The 19,188-nt window shown below is 49.3% G+C and overlaps 1 protein-coding gene across 1 annotated transcript; it reads left to right on the forward strand.

Moving 5' to 3' along the window:
* The first annotated feature begins 1,930 nt into the window (after positions 1-1,930).
* On the forward strand, positions 1,931-18,926 carry LOC147736750 (uncharacterized). The gene is made up of 2 exons (XM_086953466.1): positions 1,931-2,063; positions 14,557-18,926. Exon 2 carries the CDS (start codon positions 15,105-15,107, stop codon positions 16,392-16,394), a length of 1,290 nt encoding a protein of 429 aa, XP_086809592.1. The 5' UTR covers positions 1,931-2,063; positions 14,557-15,104; the 3' UTR covers positions 16,395-18,926.
* The last annotated feature ends 262 nt before the right edge of the window (positions 18,927-19,188 follow it).

Below are 19,188 nucleotides of genomic sequence, written 5' to 3' on the forward strand. Positions count from 1 at the left end.
TGGCGGTAGGTCAGGGTGTTCCTCAAGGCTCTATACTTGCACCCACATTGTTCAATCTCTACTTAGAACCACTGGGAAACCTCCTAAGCAAATCCGGGATTCACTATCATCTCTATGCAGACGACACTCAACTCTACCTCAAGGTTGCCTCCACTCATGATCTCTCCATCCTAAGCTCTACTCTGGACTCCATCCAAAACTGGATGTCAACTCATCAACTGATTCTGAATCCCTCCAAAACTGAATTCCTCCTCTTCTCCTCCTCACTCTCTCCTCCCCCGGTTCAATCATGGATGGATCAGATGAATCTACTAAACAATAAACCCACCATTGTCTTGGAGTCATTCTAGACAAAAAACTCAATATAACTCCCCACATCAATTCTATTGCAAAATCTGCCCGTTACCAACTGCGCCTTCTTTGGGGAATCCAACGCTTCTTCCCGGAGCAGGACCTTATAACCCTGGTGCAATCGCTGGTCCTCTCCAGACTAGACTACTGCAATTCTCTTCTTACTGGTCTCCCCAAATCTCACCTGTCCCCACTTAAGTCTGTTTTCCATTCAGCAGCTCGTTTCATTTATGGGGCCAAAAGAAGCGACCACATCACACCGATGTTATCCACCCTCCGCTGGCTTCCCTTCGAGGTTAGAGCTATCTACAAGACCGCTTGAATCACCCACAAAGCCTTGCACTCCTCCCCTCCTCGCTACCTGGCGAATAAACTGAAACTCTCTGGAGGCTCTAGAACTTCACGCAATGCGGAGAATCTACTACTTGAACCTCCCACTTTCAAGAAGGAGAGAACAATGGCCCAATCCTTTTCAGGCAACTCAGTGAGAATCTGGAACTCCTTTCCGCCTCAGCTCCGGACCACCGCCTCCTCCCAGGCCTTCAAAAGGGACCTCAAAGTTCTCCTCCTCCAGAGACACCTCCAAAAGTAATTCACGTCCTCTTGTTATTTGGAGGAAGACTTCCCACTACTGATAAGTTCTACTTTCCATGACCATGGAAGTGCCTTCCCAGTGCATTCCTGGGGTTGGAGTGTCTGCCTCTTTGCAGTATTTTCCATGTACTTGTGTTTGGTGCCCTTTTGTAACATGCACACACCACTTTGCCCTTGTAACACACGGTTTGCGACCTCTCACATGTTTTTACCTTTGATACTTGCACAAGTGCCACCTTTGCCTACATAACGCTTGTTCTTGTGCCTGAGTGTCTAGCACTTATTGCAGTATTATACCTCAAATTATACTTTGTTTTCTCCTGTAACTGCACACTTGTCACTTTTTCCTCTTGTGCACTTTTCACTACCTCATGTATTTTGTTTGATCACAAATGTCACTATTACCTTATGTAACGTAACGTATGCTTTTGTAATCTGTTCTTTTGTAATGTTTCTCATTATGTTTCATTTCTGTTCCTTTTGTGAAGCGCTCTGACGCCTTCGGGTAAAGTCCGCGCTATATAAAAACGCATAAATACATAAATAAATAAATAAATAAAATAAAGGGGCTCTCCCTGCTGAAACTGTGGTAGTGTTCGCCGCCGTATCCTACAGGCGCATGCGTCCATTCACACGCATGCGCACTAAACGGCCAGAGGCGTGGAGAGCTTAAAATACATGCAGCCAAGACATGGGGTTTCAATTATGCGCAAGCGTGGAAACGCGGGGGGGTGTAAAGACAGATGGGGTGGGTCTATTGATAGTACACCGGTCAGCACGCCCCTGCCCCGCCCCTGGTAGGTTGACTCGCCCGCCTGTGTGTAGCGCTGCGGCCTATCGCAGCTCGTGCTTTTTTTTAACCAGCCCCCGTTGGACCTACCAGTACAACACAGACGCTCTGTGACCAATCAGCGGTGGTGTACGTCACTGGATGGGCGTGTTCCTCGGCTCGTCTGCTCGCGCTGCTTTCCTTTTCGTCTGGGACCGGATCCGGAAGTGGACGCGGCGCGCGCTCCCTGCCTGGCCTTGCCTGACCTGCGGTGCTTTCCCGCGGCATCTACGACCTGCGCCGTCCCCTCAGCTACGGAAACATCTTCGGCGCCAGTTTCACTCTGAAGGTAGGCCGCGCGCCAGAGCCGCCGCGAGGACTGAAGAGGGAGGGGGTGACGGGATAGGACACCAGACCCCGAGGCCGCCGCTCCGGCCACAGAACCAAGAGCGGCCTCGGAGGGGGCCGGGTGTCAGCCCGGGGCTTATTCAAGCTCCCCCTCCCCCCCCCCCACCGGATTCTCTAGATTTTTCCGATTGAAATGTTAGGGCCATGGGTCACAGCATGGGTCATGGGTCACAGCATGGGTCTCAGCACGGGTCATGGGTCTCAGCACGGGTCATAGCACAAGTCATGGGTCATGGCACGGGTCATAGGTCATGGCACAGGTCATGGGTCATGGCACAGGTCATGGGTCATAGCACAGGCCATGGGTCATAGCACAGGCCATGGGTCATAGCGCGGGTCAAGGGTCATGGGCCATGTAGCATGGGTCATGGGCCATGTAGCACGGGTCATGGGCCATGTAGCACGGGTCATGGGCCATGTAGCACGGGTCATGGGTCATAGCACGGGTCATGGGTCATGGCACGGGTCATGGGTCATGGCACGGGTCATGGGTCATGGTACATGTCATGGGACGTGTCATGGGTCATGGCACGTGTCATGGGTCATGGCACGTGTCATGGGTCATGGCACGTGTCATGGGTCATGGCACGTGTCATGGGTCATGGCACGGGTCATGGGTCATGGCACGGGTCATGGGTCATGGCACGGGTCATGGGTCATGGCACGGGTCATGGGTCATGGCACGGGTCATGGCACGAGTCTTGGGTCACGGCACGGGTCATGGGTCATAGCACGGGTCATGGGTCATTTCACGGGTCATGGGTCATAGCACGGGTCATGGCATGGGTCATAGTACAGGTCATGGGTCATAGCACGGGTCATGGGTCACAGCATGGGTCTCAGCACGGGTCATGGGTCTCAGCACGGGTCATAGCACGGGTCATAGCGCAAGTCATGGGTCATGGCACGGGTCATAGGTCATGGCACAGGTCATGGCACAGGCCATGGGTCATAGCGCGGGTCATGGGTCATGGCATGGGTCATGGGCCATGTAGCATGGGTCATGGGCCATGTAGCATGGGTCATGGGCCATGTAGCACGGGTCATGGGCCATGTAGCACGGGTCATGGGTCGTAGCACGGGTCATGGGTCATGGCACGGGTCATGGGTCATGGCACATGTCATGGCACGTGTCATGGGTCATGGCACGTGTCATGGGTCATGGCACGTGTCATGGGTCATGTCATGGGTCATGGCACGTGTCATGGGTCATGGCACGTGTCATGGGTCATGGCACGTGTCATGGGTCATGGCACGGGTCATGGGTCATGGGTCATGGCACGGGTCATGGGTCATGGCACGGGTCATGGGCCATGGCACGGGTCATAGGCCATGGCACGGGTCATGGGTCATGGCACGGGTCATAGCACGAGTCTTGGGTCACAGCACGGGTCATGGGTCATAGCACGGGTCATGGGTCATAGCACGAGTCATTTCACGGGTCATGGGTCATTTCACGGGTCATGGGTCATTTCACAGGTCATGGGTCATTTCACGGGTCATGGGTCATTTCACGGGTCATGGGTCATAGCACGGGTCATGGCATGGGTCATAGTACAGGTCATGGGTCATAGCACGGGTCATGGGTCACAGCACGAGTCATGGGTCACAGCACGGTCATGGGTCATAGCATGGCTCATAGCACGAGTCATGGCTCATAGCACGAGTCATGGCTCATAGCACGAGTCATGGGTCATAGCACGAGTCATGGGTCATAGCACGAGTCATGGGTCATAGCACGGGTCATGGGTCATAGCACGGGTCATGGGTCATAGCACGGGTCATGGGTCATAGCACGGGTCATGGGCCATGTAGCATGGGTCATGGGTCGTAGCACGGGTCATGGGTCGTAGCACGGGTCATGGGTCGTAGCACGGGTCATGGGTCGTAGCACGGGTCATGGGTCATGGCACAGGTCATGGGTCATGGCACGGGTCATGGGTCAAGGCATGGGTCATGGCATGGGTCATGGCACAGGTCATGGGTCATAATTTAGGAAGAATGGGGCCCCTGCCTGATAGGATGAACCCTGGCAAGGAATAGCATGTGGGGTAAGAGGGGAGCAAATGTGCACCAGGTTATGTGCCTGTTTAACAAAGGGAGAGAAAACTGACAAACTAATGACTCGAGACACTTTTTGATTGTGCTAATCTGTTATGATATTTTATTTTTTATGACATCTTTTTTTATGGAGATTATTTTTCTTAATTCATTGTAATTTACTACATATAAAAATGACAGTACATGTACACACAGTGAGATAATAAACAGTTGAATCAATTGTTATAAAAAAAATACAGAAGTGCATTCCTTTTTCAACGCGTTTCGGCGTGAGCCTTCTTCAGGAAGTCTGTATTCATGCACCAATGTCTTAAACTTGTAGCGGATGAAGCACGATCGGATTCTGAGATCTGATGTATAATCTGTGGATCAGTCCTCCAACTGGTTTGTGGATGTATTCTGGTGATGGTCTTTGGATTCGCAGTCGTTAAAGTCTCCTAGGTTCGCAGATAATGTTAATAAATGTCGTGGTATTCACTCCACTCGAAAAATACTGTATTGGAGTGTATGGTCTCACCAATCAGGGGGCGCCAATTTTACTGGGGAAAGATGTGGGCCATCATGATTCCAGAAGGGACACCATCGATACTCCTAAATTCCGTCCGTAGCCTGTGCGACCGTCAGCAGGTTCCGCCAATGTAGCATGGGTCATGGGTCATGGGTCATAGCACGGGTCATGGGTCATAGCACGGGTCATGGGTCATGGCACGGGTCATGGGTCATGGCACGGGTCATGGGTCATGGCACGGGTCATGGGTCATGGCACGGGTCATGGGTCATGGCACGGGTCATGGGTCATGGCACGGGTCATGGGTCATGGCACGGGTCATGGGTCATGGCACGGGTCATGGCACGGGTCACGGGTCATAGCACTGGTTATGGGTCACAGCAAGGGTTATGGGTCACAGCAAGGGTTATGGGTCATAGCACGGGTCATGGGTCATAGCACGAGTCATGGGTCATAGCACGAGTCATAGCACGGGTCATGGGTCATTTCACGGGTCATGGGTCATAGCACGGGTCATGGCATGGGTCATAGCACGGGTCATGGGTCATAGCACCGGTCATGGGTCACAGCACGGGTCATGGGTCACAGCACGGTCATGGGTCATAGCATGGCTCATAGCACGAGTCATGGGTCATAGCACGAGTCATGGGTCATAGCACGAGTCATGGGTCATAGCACGAGTCATGGGTCATAGCACGAGTCATGGGTCATAGCACGGGTCATAGCACGGGTCATGGGTCATAGCATGGGTCATGGGCCATGTAGCATGGGTCATGGGCCATGTAGCACGGGTCATGGGTCGTAGCACGGGTCATGGCATGGGTCATGGCACGGGTCATGGGTCATTGCACGGGTCATGGGTCAAGGCATGGGTCATGGCACGGGTCATGGGTCATGGCACGGGTCATGGGTCATGGGTCATGGCACGGGTCATGGGCCATGGCACGGGTCATGGGTCATGGCACGGGTCATGGGTCATGGCACGGGTCATGGCACGGGTCATGGGTCATGGCACGGGTCATGGGTCATGTCATGGGTCATGGCACGGGTCATAGCACTGGTCATGGGTCACAGCAAGGGTCATGGGTCATAGCATGGGTCATGGGTCATAGCACGGGTCATGGGTCATAGCACGAGTCATAGCACGGGTCATGGGTAATTTCACGGGTCATGGGTCATAGCACGGGTCATGGCATGGGTCATAGTACAGGTCATGGGTCACAGCACGGGTCATGGGTCACAGCACGGGTCATGGGTCACAGCACGGTCATGGGTCATAGCATGGCTCATAGCACGAGTCATGGGTCATAGCACGAGTCATGGGTCATAGCACGAGTCACGGGTCATAGCACGAGTCATGGGTCAAAGCACGGGTCATAGCACGGGTCATGGGTCATAGCACGGGTCATGGGCCATGTAGCACGGGTCATGGGTCATAGCACGGGTCATGGGCCATGTAGCACGGGTCATGGGTCATAGCATGGGTCATGGGCCATGTAGCACGGGTCATGGGTCGTAGCACGGGTCATGGCACGGGTCATGGGTCATGGCACGGGTCAAATGTTAAATGTGTCCAAGCGAGGGGCCAACAGAACAGACTAGAGAAGAGAGGTTGGAGGCAGGCCAGAGAGAGAGACCTCCTCTGAAAGTAGACTGAAGCCCTCCTCTGACACCCATGGGGTCTTGTCCAGATACTTACCAGAAGACCCCAGTTACAAACTGGGGCATCCCTGTGGCACACTGTTGCCACTTTCAGTCATAGGGGGTTTGAACACCGGACTCACACATACAAGCCATAACATTTCTTACATGGCCTATTGGCGTTAGCATCACTCTTGGCACAGCTGAAGCCTGCAACTCTAAGGGGGGGAGCATTGACCACTTTAAACACCCCTGGACTGGCTGCAGCCTGCACCACTCTTTACAGGAAAATCCACTTCACAAAAGACAGTGCTTCGGATCTTTAGTCACGGCACAAGTATTCACCTCCTGCTTGACCCAGGAGCAAAGGACGAGGAAAACAAGCAGTTTTCTTTTACCTGAAAGAAGTTTCCCCTCACCCAAGTTCGGACCCATTAAAAATGGGTTGACATGTTAGCTGGTAATTGATGGATTTGGGTGTAAAGATATCACCCACAAACATTGATGCGGGCCACCCAGTATTCCCTCACCAAAACCTGACTGATCTTTATTCGGGCACCATATGCACTTTGATACAGTGGGGGCTGGTGCAATTTAGATTTGCTGTGCACTTGAAGGTAGGTGTAATTGAAGTAGGGAGTACTTTGAGGGGGTGTATGTGTTAATTTAGACACATTTCATAGCTATTATTTTACTTTAAAGAATAGTGGATACTTTATACAGATCAAGAACAGAGAGGTTGCAAACTTAAATTTAGAGATATTGGTTTAGTGAAACATGTCGGATAATGTAGTTGTTAAATTCTGTGTTCTATGGGTAGATGATGGATTATGTGGCAGATGCAGAATGCCTATAATAATGTGTAGAATTATGCCACAGAATCGGTTTAACCCTTTGGCCGCTGGGGTAATTCCCCCGCTGTGCTGAGGGGCGCGCACAGCGCCCCGGTGCTCATGAAGAGCTCGGCTCATCATGAGCCACGGTGGCCATGTGCTCATGAATTAAATTAACAATGAAACCGCTTTCCTGAAGAACTTTTATTCCATCTTGTTCTAGTTGGATCTGTTAATATATTTGTTTAGAAAACGAATATTCTAAGAGAACTTGATGAGCTTGATCTCTCTCCGTTCTGGTCACAAGCCAGAAACCAGTCATCTTCTCTCTCTCTCCCTCCCTGTGTCTCCCTTTCTCCCTCCCTGTGTCTCCCTCTCTCCCTCCCTGTGTCTCCCTCTCTCCCTCCCTGTGTCTCCCTCTCTCCCTCCCTGTCTGTCTCCCTCCCCTACTCCCTCGCTCCCCTACTCCCTCGCTCCCTCTCTCACTCTCTCCCCTACTCACTCTCTCACTCTCTCCCCATCTCACTCTCTCCCCTATTCACTCTCTCACTCTCCCCTACTCACTCTCTCTCCCTTTTTCTGTCTCCCTTTCTCTGTCTCCCTTTTGCAACAACTAACAAGAGTTATAGTATGAAAAATACTTCCAGGAGGGCACCAGAAAACAGAAAAACGGTATGTAGTTGCGTTTGGTCTTCACCCACTAGTAGTGTACACCCATCGCTGTATATGAGTCACAAATGCAAGTCCAGAATCGTCACCGCTGACCACCAATGTTAGTATTGGGGGTCTCTAGTTGGCAGAGGTAGGTACCTTGACCAAATAGGGACCCTTGTGTCTAGTCAGGGTAAGGGGCTGCACTCCTAAAATAACCCCTGCTAACCCCCTTGGTAACTTGGCACGAGCAGGCATGCTTATCTCAGAGGCAGTGTGTAAAGCATTTGTGAACACATACAGTAATACACTGTCCGGGTCTATGTGGGGATCACAGTCAGGGACTTGGGCAAGGACTGAGAACTTGATTGAAAAAAGTACACAGAAAGAGGAGTACAGCGCTGACTCGGAACATACAAGAAGTCAGAGGAGAAAAGAGATCCAAAGGGGAAGCCTGCACGAAGGAACAAAATGGCTAAGGCTCAGAAAGGAAGGGCACTCACAAGGCAATTTAGCATTCAGACTAACTACACAGAGGACAGGCGTGCAAGACAAATATATAATACAACATTAACAATAAAGGGGGTGTGGGGTAAAGCACTCAGGAGCTCCACACGGTAAGGCTGAGCTCAGTAAATTTCTTACCCACAATTGCTGTTACAAATACTGACTGCAAATACCCACATGTAGGATACACCTGCAAAGGCAGGATCTGTAGGGCTTATACCTATGGTGATGTTATAAATGTAACTCAAAGACAATAATCACAGTGAACAAGAAACACCACCTAGGTAGTCAGCTGTGCCCACGGATTCTGGCGACCAAACAGGAACACGCAAGGCAGTAACAGCAAGGGGGTAGAACTAAACACAAGCACAATAGACAAGGAGCTAGCAAGGAGGAGTGCTTAACAGGAAAGGAAGTAAATGACAGGGCACACGTGGCAGAAAGCAGGTAACACATACAAGGCAACAGAAGCAAGACATCAGAATAGAAAGACAGCAAACTAGAACTGGAACCAAGGAAATGGGAAGAAAGGCTGGGACTGGAAAATGATATACCGAGGGGAAGGCTACAAGGGTATACTAGAATAGTGCAGGTTAAGGAATCAAGAAAACAAAGTAGCATGGAAGGCAGTGCTGGGTCAGGAACAAGAAATGAGCTAAGGCTCAGGAGTCTTGGCAGCACTGCAGACAGTGCTGGTTCTGGAACAGGGAATTACTAAAGCTTCAAGGAGTCAAGGTAACACTGCAGGCAGTACTGGTTCAAGGAAACAGGACATAGCTACATCTCAAGAAACAAAGAGTCAAGAGAGCACTGCAAGCAGTGCAAATCAGGAACAAGAAAATAGCTGAAGCCCAGGAACAAAGAAGAACTATAGCCCAGGAACTCAGGAAGAGAGGGCACTGCACTGCAGGCACAAGGAATAGCTATAGCTCAGGAAACAAGGGTACTGCAGGCAGTGCTAATTCAGGCACAAGGAATAGCTATAGCTCAGGAACTCAGGAAACAAGGCAGCACTGAAAGCAGTGCTAATTCAGGAGAAGGGAAACTGCTGCAGTTCAGGAACAAGGAATACCAAAGCTCAGGGGTCTGGGTAGCACTGCAGGCAGTTCTAATTCAGGAACAAGGAAAACAGCAGCAGGTCAGGAACAAGGCATAACTAAAGCTTAGGAAACAAGAATAGCAAAAGCTCAGATGCACTGGAAACAAGGATCTGTCTCACCGGTAAACAGCTACAATGACCAACATTGGCCTGAAGGGAGCTGGGGCTTAAAAGAGCTCACAGTGATCATATGCATCAGGTGTGAGCAGGCTAGCAGCAGACAGCTACAGGTGAACTGAATTCCTCCACCCATCCTTGGTCTGCAGGGGTGGAGACAAAGCAGTGAGCAGGGAATTCTGGGTAATGGAGTTTCAGGCATGAGTAGGCTGGCTTCAAGTATAAGCAGGCACGAGAGCACAGGGAGTGAACCGTGACAGGTTGTATATCAAAATAAGTATTTTATATAGACTTAACACAAGACCACAAACAACAAAAATCCACAATACTGTACTTTAGAATGGTAGAAACCGCTTAGTTATTTTTAGATGGTAAATGCGACACTTTACGTTCAATGTACCTTTCAATGCGTAAAGCTATACAAACAAGAGTTGCAGGGAATGTGATGCGTCGGTTCCTTACACGCAAGAACGGGCATATGTCAGTTCCCCAGTGCTGAGCCGCGACAGGCCCGGCGACATGCTTCCTGTGATGCAACTGGGGCTGCTGTAACGGCAACACTCTTCTCCGGCGAGACCCGATGGCGGGGCACGCTTTCTCAGCGATGCAACAACATGCTTCTTCTCAGTGAGTCGTGCTTCCAGCTCCCTGCGACCCGTATTCTCTCAGAAGGCCCAGCACAATAGCAGGCACTTCAAATTCCCAGCAAGGGAACTCGGGGGAGCTGGTTGGTGAAGTCTGTTGTCCCTGAGAATTCAGCGGGAGGCACGGTCAATTTCCACGCCCTTGGAGATCTTCTACAAGATAATGAAAGTTGCACAAAGTTCCTTTCTCCTTTCTTGGTCAGTCCGGCAACCACTGCAGGCCAATCCCCCAAACAGCACTCCGCTTAGGGATAGTCTCCTCCTTCAGTTTCTCTCTGGTTCATCTCCTCCGCAAAGGTTCTTCTTGTTTCCCAGAAGTGATCTAAAGTCCTGGGTTCTGGGCTCCAATATTTATGCTACAATATTCTTTGTTCTTTGAAGGCAGAGAGTGTCTGTACCTAGTCCAAACCAGTTCTGGTCAGTCCTGGAGCACTTTGTTTACAGGACTCCTTCTTTTCTTTGACAGTGTGGGCCAGGGACATCAGCCGCACCACAGGAGGTAGATCTGCATTGTGGAAGGCAGGCACAGCCCTATTCAGACCCAGGTGCCACCCCTCCCCTCACTCTATGCAGATAGCTCTATTCAGCCCTGTGCTGACTCACCCGGTCTCGTGGAATCCCCCAGCCCCTGTCACTCAACTCCAGACTTGGAATACACAACCTAGCAGAGGCAGGCTTGGATAGTTAGGCAAGAAAATACCTACTTTCTAAAAGTGGTATTTTCAAACACAATGTTAAAACCAGCTTCACTAAAATATGTATTTTATCATTCAGATGTTCAGGCATACTTAACTTGCATTTCTACCTAGTTCCCTGAGTCAGTTAGGATTATAAAATGTTATAATCAAACTGCCCATTCTGGCCTATGGGGAACAGGTAGCCTTGCAATAGTGAAGAATACAAATGGCTGTAATTCAGTAACAGGACATGCCGCACACATCAGGGCATGTCCTACCTTTTACCTACAATGCACCCTGCTCTTGGGCCTACCCTAGGGGTAACTAATATGCATAAAAGGGAACATGGCAGTACCAGACTGCACACAGGTTCTGCAATGGCAGACCCGAGACACACTTTTACAGGCTGCTTCTGTGGGTAGCACAACCAATGCTTCAAGCCCACCTGCAGAATTTGGCTTCAGGGCAGGGGCTGGCGTTCCCCAGGTCCTTGGTGGAGCCATGGTCTCATATCAAAGGCAGCAGATGCTTTGAAGCATCTGACCTTGAGATGCTTAATTTGTTATCCATCCAGTTAGAGGAGGTGTGATCACCTTACAGTGGTCAGGCATTGTTCCTGGCCTGTGCACCTTAGGATACACACAGAGCAAAGGTTGGAGTGACCTGCACTCCTTAGGATACACTCCGATCAAAGGTGGGAGTAACTTGCTCTCCTAAGGATACACACGGAGCAAAGGTTGGAGTGACTTGCACTCATAGGGACACACTCGAAGCAAAGGTTGGAGTGACTTGCACTCCTAAGGATACACACAGAGCAATGGTTGGAGTGACTTGTACTCCTTAGGATGCACTCAGATCAAAGGTTGGAGTGACTTGCACTCCTTAGGATACACTCTGAGCAAAGGTTGGAGTCCAGAGCTACGCGAGCACCTTATTGATAGCAAGTTAACTAACCCTAGGAAGCTTGCTGAGGAGGCGGACCGCTGGGTGAGCATCCGGGTTTGCATGGGTCATGTGGGAGACTTTGCCAAAGGAGGGCAGGGGCCCCAGCCGAGAAGTGGGGGGAATGGGGGTAAACAGAGGGAGGTCCAGAGAGGGGTCCAAAGTAATTGCCAAGGGAACCAAGGAGTGGTGTCCCAGTCTCTCGACCCCCCCCCCCCCACCCCTGAGAAGAAGCCGGTGCCCCCGACAGGTAGGCCTGTTCATAGGGGCCCCTTGTGCACCAACCCACTGGAAGGGGAGGAGTTGGGTGCCCAAGGTGGGTGGCATCCCGTAGAATTGACCCTTGCCTCGCTAAGAGACTTTGAGAAGGTCCCTAGCCCCACGCTGCCTGATAACACTAAGAAGTACAGGCAGTGGGTGACCATCAATGGACATAGGGTGGAGGATCTGAGAGACACAGGAGCTAGTGTGACAGCTGTCAGCTCCTGGTTGGTGTCCAAAGAGCAGGTTGTCCCCCATGCATTCTGCCCAGTAGTGTCAGCAAACAACTCTGAGAGCCAATGTGAGGTGGCTCAAGTTCCCTTTGAGTGGGGGGGGGGGGTCTCAGGAGCTCTTCAAGTAGTTGTGAGGCTTGCCATGCCGGTAGACTGTCTGTTTGGCAACGATTTAGAGAACTCCCAGTGGGCTACAGTGGAGAGGAAATCTCACATGGAAATGTTGGGTCACTCGGTCCATGGCAGCCAGTAAGGATTCTGAAGGATCTGGAGCCTGAAAGTATGGCCCAGGCCCCTACCTTAAAGAGAAGGGGTAGAGGGCACAGGAAACCAGCCCCTGTAGTTCCCATGGTCCAGGAGGGAGCAGACCTTTGGGGGTGACCTGGAGCCTACAGGGGAACAAGCATGTAACTAAACACATTCCCAGGATGTGTTTAGTTACATGCTGGCCTTCAGGACCCAGGCTCTGCATTTCCGAAAGATTGCTGAGGCAAATCTGGAAGCCAGCCAGGAAGAGATGAAATGTTGGCACAATCAGAATGCCACTCTGAGTTTACGCTCGACCAAAAGGTTTGGGTCATGGCCCTAGTGGAGCCCTGTGCGCTCCAAGATAAGTGGACTGGACCGTTTGAGGTGGTGGAGCGCAAGAGGCCTGTTACCTTGCGGTCTTCCCGGAACCCCTTGCGGGTTGTGCATGTCAACTGCTTGAAGCCCCACTTTTAGAGGTCCGAAGTGGGCATGCTCCTGGCCACGGATGCTGGGATGGAGGAGAAAAGTGAGCCCCTGCCTGACCTCCTGTGTGCAAAGGAGCATGATGGGTCAGTGGAGGATGTGGCCCTCTCCACCACACTGACCCCTGAGCAGCAGAGTGATTGTCGCCAACTATTGGGGCAATTCAGTGAACTGTTTTCCCTGGTGCCTAGTGTCACTGATTGGCGTGGGGGAGTTGGGGTGGGCATGGGTGGGTAGGTTATCCTCCTGCCGCCACTGCTTTCACACACCCCCTCTCAGAGCTCACCTCGCACCTTCAGTCATTGGTGAGCTTTGGTGAAAGACCTGAGTCGGGTAGGTTTTGTAGGTGAAACCCCCCATTAGCAGTGCCAAAAAAAGAAAGGAAGAAGGGCACCACCTTTCCAAACACCCCGCTCTTCTTAAGACCACTAGCACTCCGTAGGCGGGGGCTTATGACCAGGGCCGGACTAGGAACCACACGCGACTGGAGCATTTTGAGTTTAAATTGTATACTTTCACTATTTTATGGCTCTACAGACTGAACGTTCACAAGCTCAAGAATTAGATTATTTCAGGGGTCTCCAATTCCTTCTAAAAAGAGAACTACTTCTAGTCAATGAAGTTCATCCTGCGTTACTGTGAATATAATAACTATTACACTAGTTACCACCTCAGACAAGGTCATCAGATTTCCAAGCAGCTTGCACACCTGCATTCCTGCACTCAAGCTTCTCTGCTCTTCATCCCAGCCCTGTGCTCGCACACTGACTAGCAGCGCTGGGCTGGTTTACGACCAGTGAGATGGCTGCTTTTCTGTCTGATGAATGGTCCTATTATAGGCCGAGAGGTGTAACTCACCTTGTGTATGTGCTCTAGCCTAGAGTTTGGCCAGAGGTTTGGCTAGCTGTCACTTCAAGGGTCTGCAGAGCAGTTGTATTGCCTCCTTCTGTATCCAGGACGCAACTTTACTCAATTTCCAGACCCTCTGAAGCATCTGTTATGCTCAACTCCATGTCCAAGAGCTACTTCTTGACACTTGCGCTCCCAATAGCTCCCAAGATACTTGTTAGAGACCCCTGCTTTAGTTCAAAGCAATACAGTGGGACGAGAAGGCTCAGAGGTGATGTGCTCTGTGTGTACGTCCATGTTTATCTCCTTACTGAGTTGTGTCCGGGTTCTGACTGTACTGTGTCATGTTGTGTCTAGACACAGCATGACAAAGTACAGTCAGAAGCAGGACACAATGTCTTGTCAATGTGTTATGCAAATCTGCCATTGTTGGTTTATCTTTCTAAAATGCTGATAATAGTGAAGCCAACTTTATTATTTTGACATTTGTTTGATTTATTCAGTGTATAATTTACTTTATTTTGTAAACTGTGAGTAGTTAATTTACTGATATTGCTTATTTTCAAAGCGGAGATGGAAACAATGGTCAATGTATTAAAGATTTGTTTTAGATCTTATGTAATTAACTTTCATATGACCCTCATCTAATGATGATTCCAAACGTTTTTATATCCGACAGGGAGAAGATGAACTCATGCGTGAACAGACTTATCCCATAAGAAGTATGAAAGATGGCCTTGTCCATTCAAGAATCTGAGCTGAGGTCTGTTGTGGCATTGGAGTAAAAGACCAAGTACAATCGGGCATGTCAAAGGCACTGATGTGCAGTACAAAGAGCGTTAACAAGAGCCATAGATCCGGTCGCAGTGTACGCTGGTTATCACAGTACCCAGAGGTCTAAAGTGTTTAACTGCATGCATACCTCCATTTTAAGACCTGTGTACAGAATCACCATAACAGTTCTAGAAGGTACAGGGGTAGAGAAAATAAACCAGACAACTGCTGCTTAGGAGGATGAGCATTGTCCCAATAATCTCTGTCTTTGCAATGCTGCCAGTTCTTTGATCCTGTGTTTTGGAAAAAAAGCTCGATGGGGACTAGAGAAGCCATACTTCTGTCATGGGTGGTTCAAACAGTTTGATGACCATCCAACTTTGATTTGTCAACACACAGCAGAACTATCCTCGGTAGCAGCTAATAGGAGACATCTGTTGAATTTCATCAATCATGAACCATCTACAGAAACGGACATTGGATGTATGCAAAAACATACAAAAGTTAAAGACTATATCTCCAAGGCAAAAATCATACACATGCAGCAAGTGTAAGAAGACCTTTAGTTTTATCTCCCAACTAAAGCGTCACGAGCGAACACATGCAGGAAAGAAGCTTTTCCGTTGCCTTGAATGTGGTAAAAACTTTAACTACTTATCACACCTACGGACCCATCAGCGAACACACTCTGGAGAAAAACCGTACAGGTGCGATGTATGCAAAAAAAGCTTTATATATAATTCAGCGCTAAGGCGTCATCACCGGACGCACACAGGAGAGAAGCCTTACAGGTGCAGTGTATGCAAAAAAAGCTTTATAGATAGTTCAGCGCTAAGGCGTCATCACCGGACGCACACAGGAGAGAGGCCCTACAGGTGCAGTCAATGTGAAAAGAGCTTCATTAGGCCATCCCATGTTAACGCTCATGAGAGAACACACACTGAGGAAAAACCGTACAGGTGCAGTGAATGTGGGAAGAATTTTAGAACCCCATCAGGACTTCGATACCATCAACAAACACACACAGGAGAGAAACCATACAAATGCAGTGAATGTGGGAAGGATTTTGTTTTCTCATCCCTTTTAAAGCAGCATGAGCGAACTCACACAAGAGAGAAACCATACAAATGCAATGAATGTGGGAACGATTTTGTTTTCTTATCTCATTTAAAGCAGCATGAGCGAACACACCCAGGAGAGAAACCATGCAGGTGCAGTGAATGCGGTAAAAATTTCCACCACTCCTCACACTTAAGGAACCATAAGCGACTACATACTGGCAAAAGAGCATTCATATGCAGTGAATGTGGGAAGGGCTTTAATAAATCAGCAGATTTTAGAAACCATCTGCGAATACACTCTGGAGAAAAACCATACAGGTGCACTGAATGTGGGAGGTACTTCAGTGATCCCTCTACATTAAGGCGCCATCATCGGACACACAGCGGAGTGAAACCATTCAAGTGCAATGAGTGTGGTAAGAGCTTTAGTAGACCATCACATCTAACCGCACATGAGAGGACACACTCTGGAGAAAAGCCATACAAGTGCAATGAATGTGGCAAGAGCTTTAGTGATCCCTCAACACTAAGGTGCCATCATTGGGTGCACACAGGAGAGAGACCATACCAGTGCCATGAATGTGGTAAGAGCTTTCAGAGAGCATCATCTTTAAAGACCCATCAGCAAACACACACCACAGAAGGAATGATAAATGTGATAATAATAAAGGAAGAACCATAGTGAGACTTTTGCTAGACTATCGGATATTAGAAGCCGGGGAATGCCCAGAGCCTTTTAAAGTATATATGCTGTATACACACACATGAACACTCGTTGGTCCGAGAGACAGACCATGTTTTAGAAACAATCGTGCACGGTTCTGTTGCCTGTGCAGGCTGTTCTCAATAATGGTACTATGAATGCTGTTTGTAAACCGCTCGTGGTGAGTCAGTCACTCCCTAGACCCCTCTCCATTTCGAAAAGGCATTAAGGCCCAAGACATAGGTTCGATCTTTCATTTGCATATATTGAGTAAAAGGAATCCAAAGGACTGGACTGTGGGTTGTGGGGATAGGACTGGACTTTAGGGATGGGACTAGACTTTAGGGATGGGACTAGACTTTAGGGATGGGACTAGACTTTGGCGATAGGCCTGGACTTTGGCGATAGGCCTGGACTGTGGCGATAGGACTGGACTGTGGCGATAGGACTGGACTGTGGCGATAGGACTGGACTGTGGCGATAGGACTGGACTGTGGCGATAGGACTGGACTGTGGCGATAGGACTGGACTGTGGCGATAGGACTGGACTGTGGTGATAGGACTGGACTGTGGCGATAGGACTGGACTGGCGATAAAACGACTGGGAATAGGACTGGACTGTGGGAATAGGACTGGACTGTGGGAATAGGACTGGACTGTGGGTTGTGGGGATAGGACTGGACCGTGGGGATTGGATTGGACTGGACTGTGGGATGTGGGAATTGGACTGGACTGTGGGATGTGGGAATTGGACTGGACTGTGGGTTGTGGGGATAGGACTGGACTGTGGGTTGTGGGGATAGGACTGGACTGTGGGGATAGGACTGGACTTTGGCGATAGGACTGGACTGTGGCGATAGGACTGGACTGTGGCGATAGGACTGGACTGTGGCAATAGGACTGGACTGTGGCGATAGGACTGGACTGTGGCGATAGGACTGGACTGTGGCGATAGGACTGGACTGTGGCGATAGGGCTGGACTGTGGTGATAGGACCTGACTGTGGTGATAGGACTGGACTGGACTGGACTGTGGCGATAAGACTGGACTGTGGGAATAAGACTTGACTGTGGGAACAGGACTGGCTAAAGGCAGTCTAGGGCTCACTGTAATGAATCTTGCAGGGCAGAGTAGGATGAAGTGTAATAAAGCTTGCTGGGCAGCTTAGGGCTCAGTGTAATAAAGCTTGCCAGTAAGTCTGTACGTTGTTCCTTCTTTCCCATTTCCTACTCCCACTTGTTAATTCTTGAGGATGTAACTGAGCTCATAGTTAAGAGCATCATAACTAAGCTGTGATGCAGTCTCACAAAATACTGTATCTATTTATAATAATGTACATTTTTTAAAATATTTTCAGAGAACTAAATTTAAAATATCCAGTCAATGGTGATTAATGAAGGCAGTGCTTAATTTTTGCTGGTGTTTTCCACTGCTCAGCACTGGCACCTTTTTATGAGAAACACCACATTGTGGTACGGTGTGTGTATTTTTAAGCAAAATTAATTAGTGTAGCATTAAGCTATTTGGTATATGCTTAAAATGATTTAAACTTAAACCTTCAGTTTAAAATGACGTGGGTTATGTCAGCTGCAGTGGACCAGTAAGTAATACCGTGAGCTCCGGCACTTATTTCTTTACAAATTAAGCACGGAACAAAGGTATTTTGACACATAGTGCTCTGCAGATCTGTTGGTGTGGGGCGCTACTCGCTGCTTCTCAGAGGACTGCTGCCCCCTCATGGAGGGGCTGTGAATTGGAGGGTTTGGACCGACTGCCGATTAACATCGAGGAGTTGCATGATGTACCCCCTGAATTGATGTCGCTATTGAGGGTTTTTTATCCTGCTTCGTTCACCCAATGATACAAGAATTCAGAAGAATAACATATTTTTGTGCAATCTAAATAAATGGATGCAGCTTTATGAATATCTAGAGACTGAGGAGAACATTTACCACCCAGAGTGTTAGATTTGAAATGTTATTTCCGTAATGCACATGATTAAAATGCTCCGTTTGCTATGTACAAACCTCCTTGTAAAGTTCGCATGCATGGCGCCATCTTTATTGGAGCCATGTTGTCCTGTAACTAAGATTGAGCGTCAGTCTCATAATGCTTGTCTCTGGAGAAAGGCTACCCTGCGCCTCCAGCTTGTACTTCTCACGGTTGAAGCTTTGCTGCACCAACAAGTGTATTATCCATTGTTGCATACCTTTACTGTTCGATACACTTGTTCCCACATCTTTCCATGGTAGAGCGCTGCCGAACGGCCTTGAGACGGAGATGTCATGTTCCCTACCCAGTGGCACTGCCCATCTTATGTGCCTTTTTTGTTCATTATGGCCTGAACTGGAAAATTCCAGTTTGGGCGGGACTCTCGAGGTGTTGGAATTGTATATAATTTGTGTTATGGTGTGGAGGGAGCTGAGACCCCCTCATCCGTCATTTAAGGAGACTTGTCAGACTGGGCTCCGCTGCAGCATATTACGAATAAACTAACTGGTTTGTATTCTCCACATGCCTGATCGACTCTTCATTTATTGGGAAGGTGTCTGGGTGGTCGTGAGTGACCCGAGTGACCCTAAATTAGGCCACTTCCTTCATTTGGCACTCGAACAGGGACTCCATCGGGTGTCCCATCCTTGCCCCATAATCGGGTGTGGGGAAGACGAGCTGGTACACACAGGCCCTTGCATATCAATCTAGGACAGTACACATGGCACAGCAAATACATCTTGACCTAGGCTGATACACACAGCAAGGCAGATACCACACC

Source organism: Lissotriton vulgaris, chromosome 1_2 (assembly GCF_964263255.1).
Source record: "Lissotriton vulgaris chromosome 1_2, aLisVul1.2, whole genome shotgun sequence".
Classification (NCBI taxonomy): domain Eukaryota; kingdom Metazoa; phylum Chordata; class Amphibia; order Caudata; family Salamandridae; genus Lissotriton; species Lissotriton vulgaris.

What these genes read in the sequence shown, in the direction of transcription:
- LOC147736750 (XM_086953466.1), top strand. Translation starts at nt 15,105, where the DNA reads ATGAACCATCTACAGAAACGGACATTGGATGTATGCAAAAACATACAA.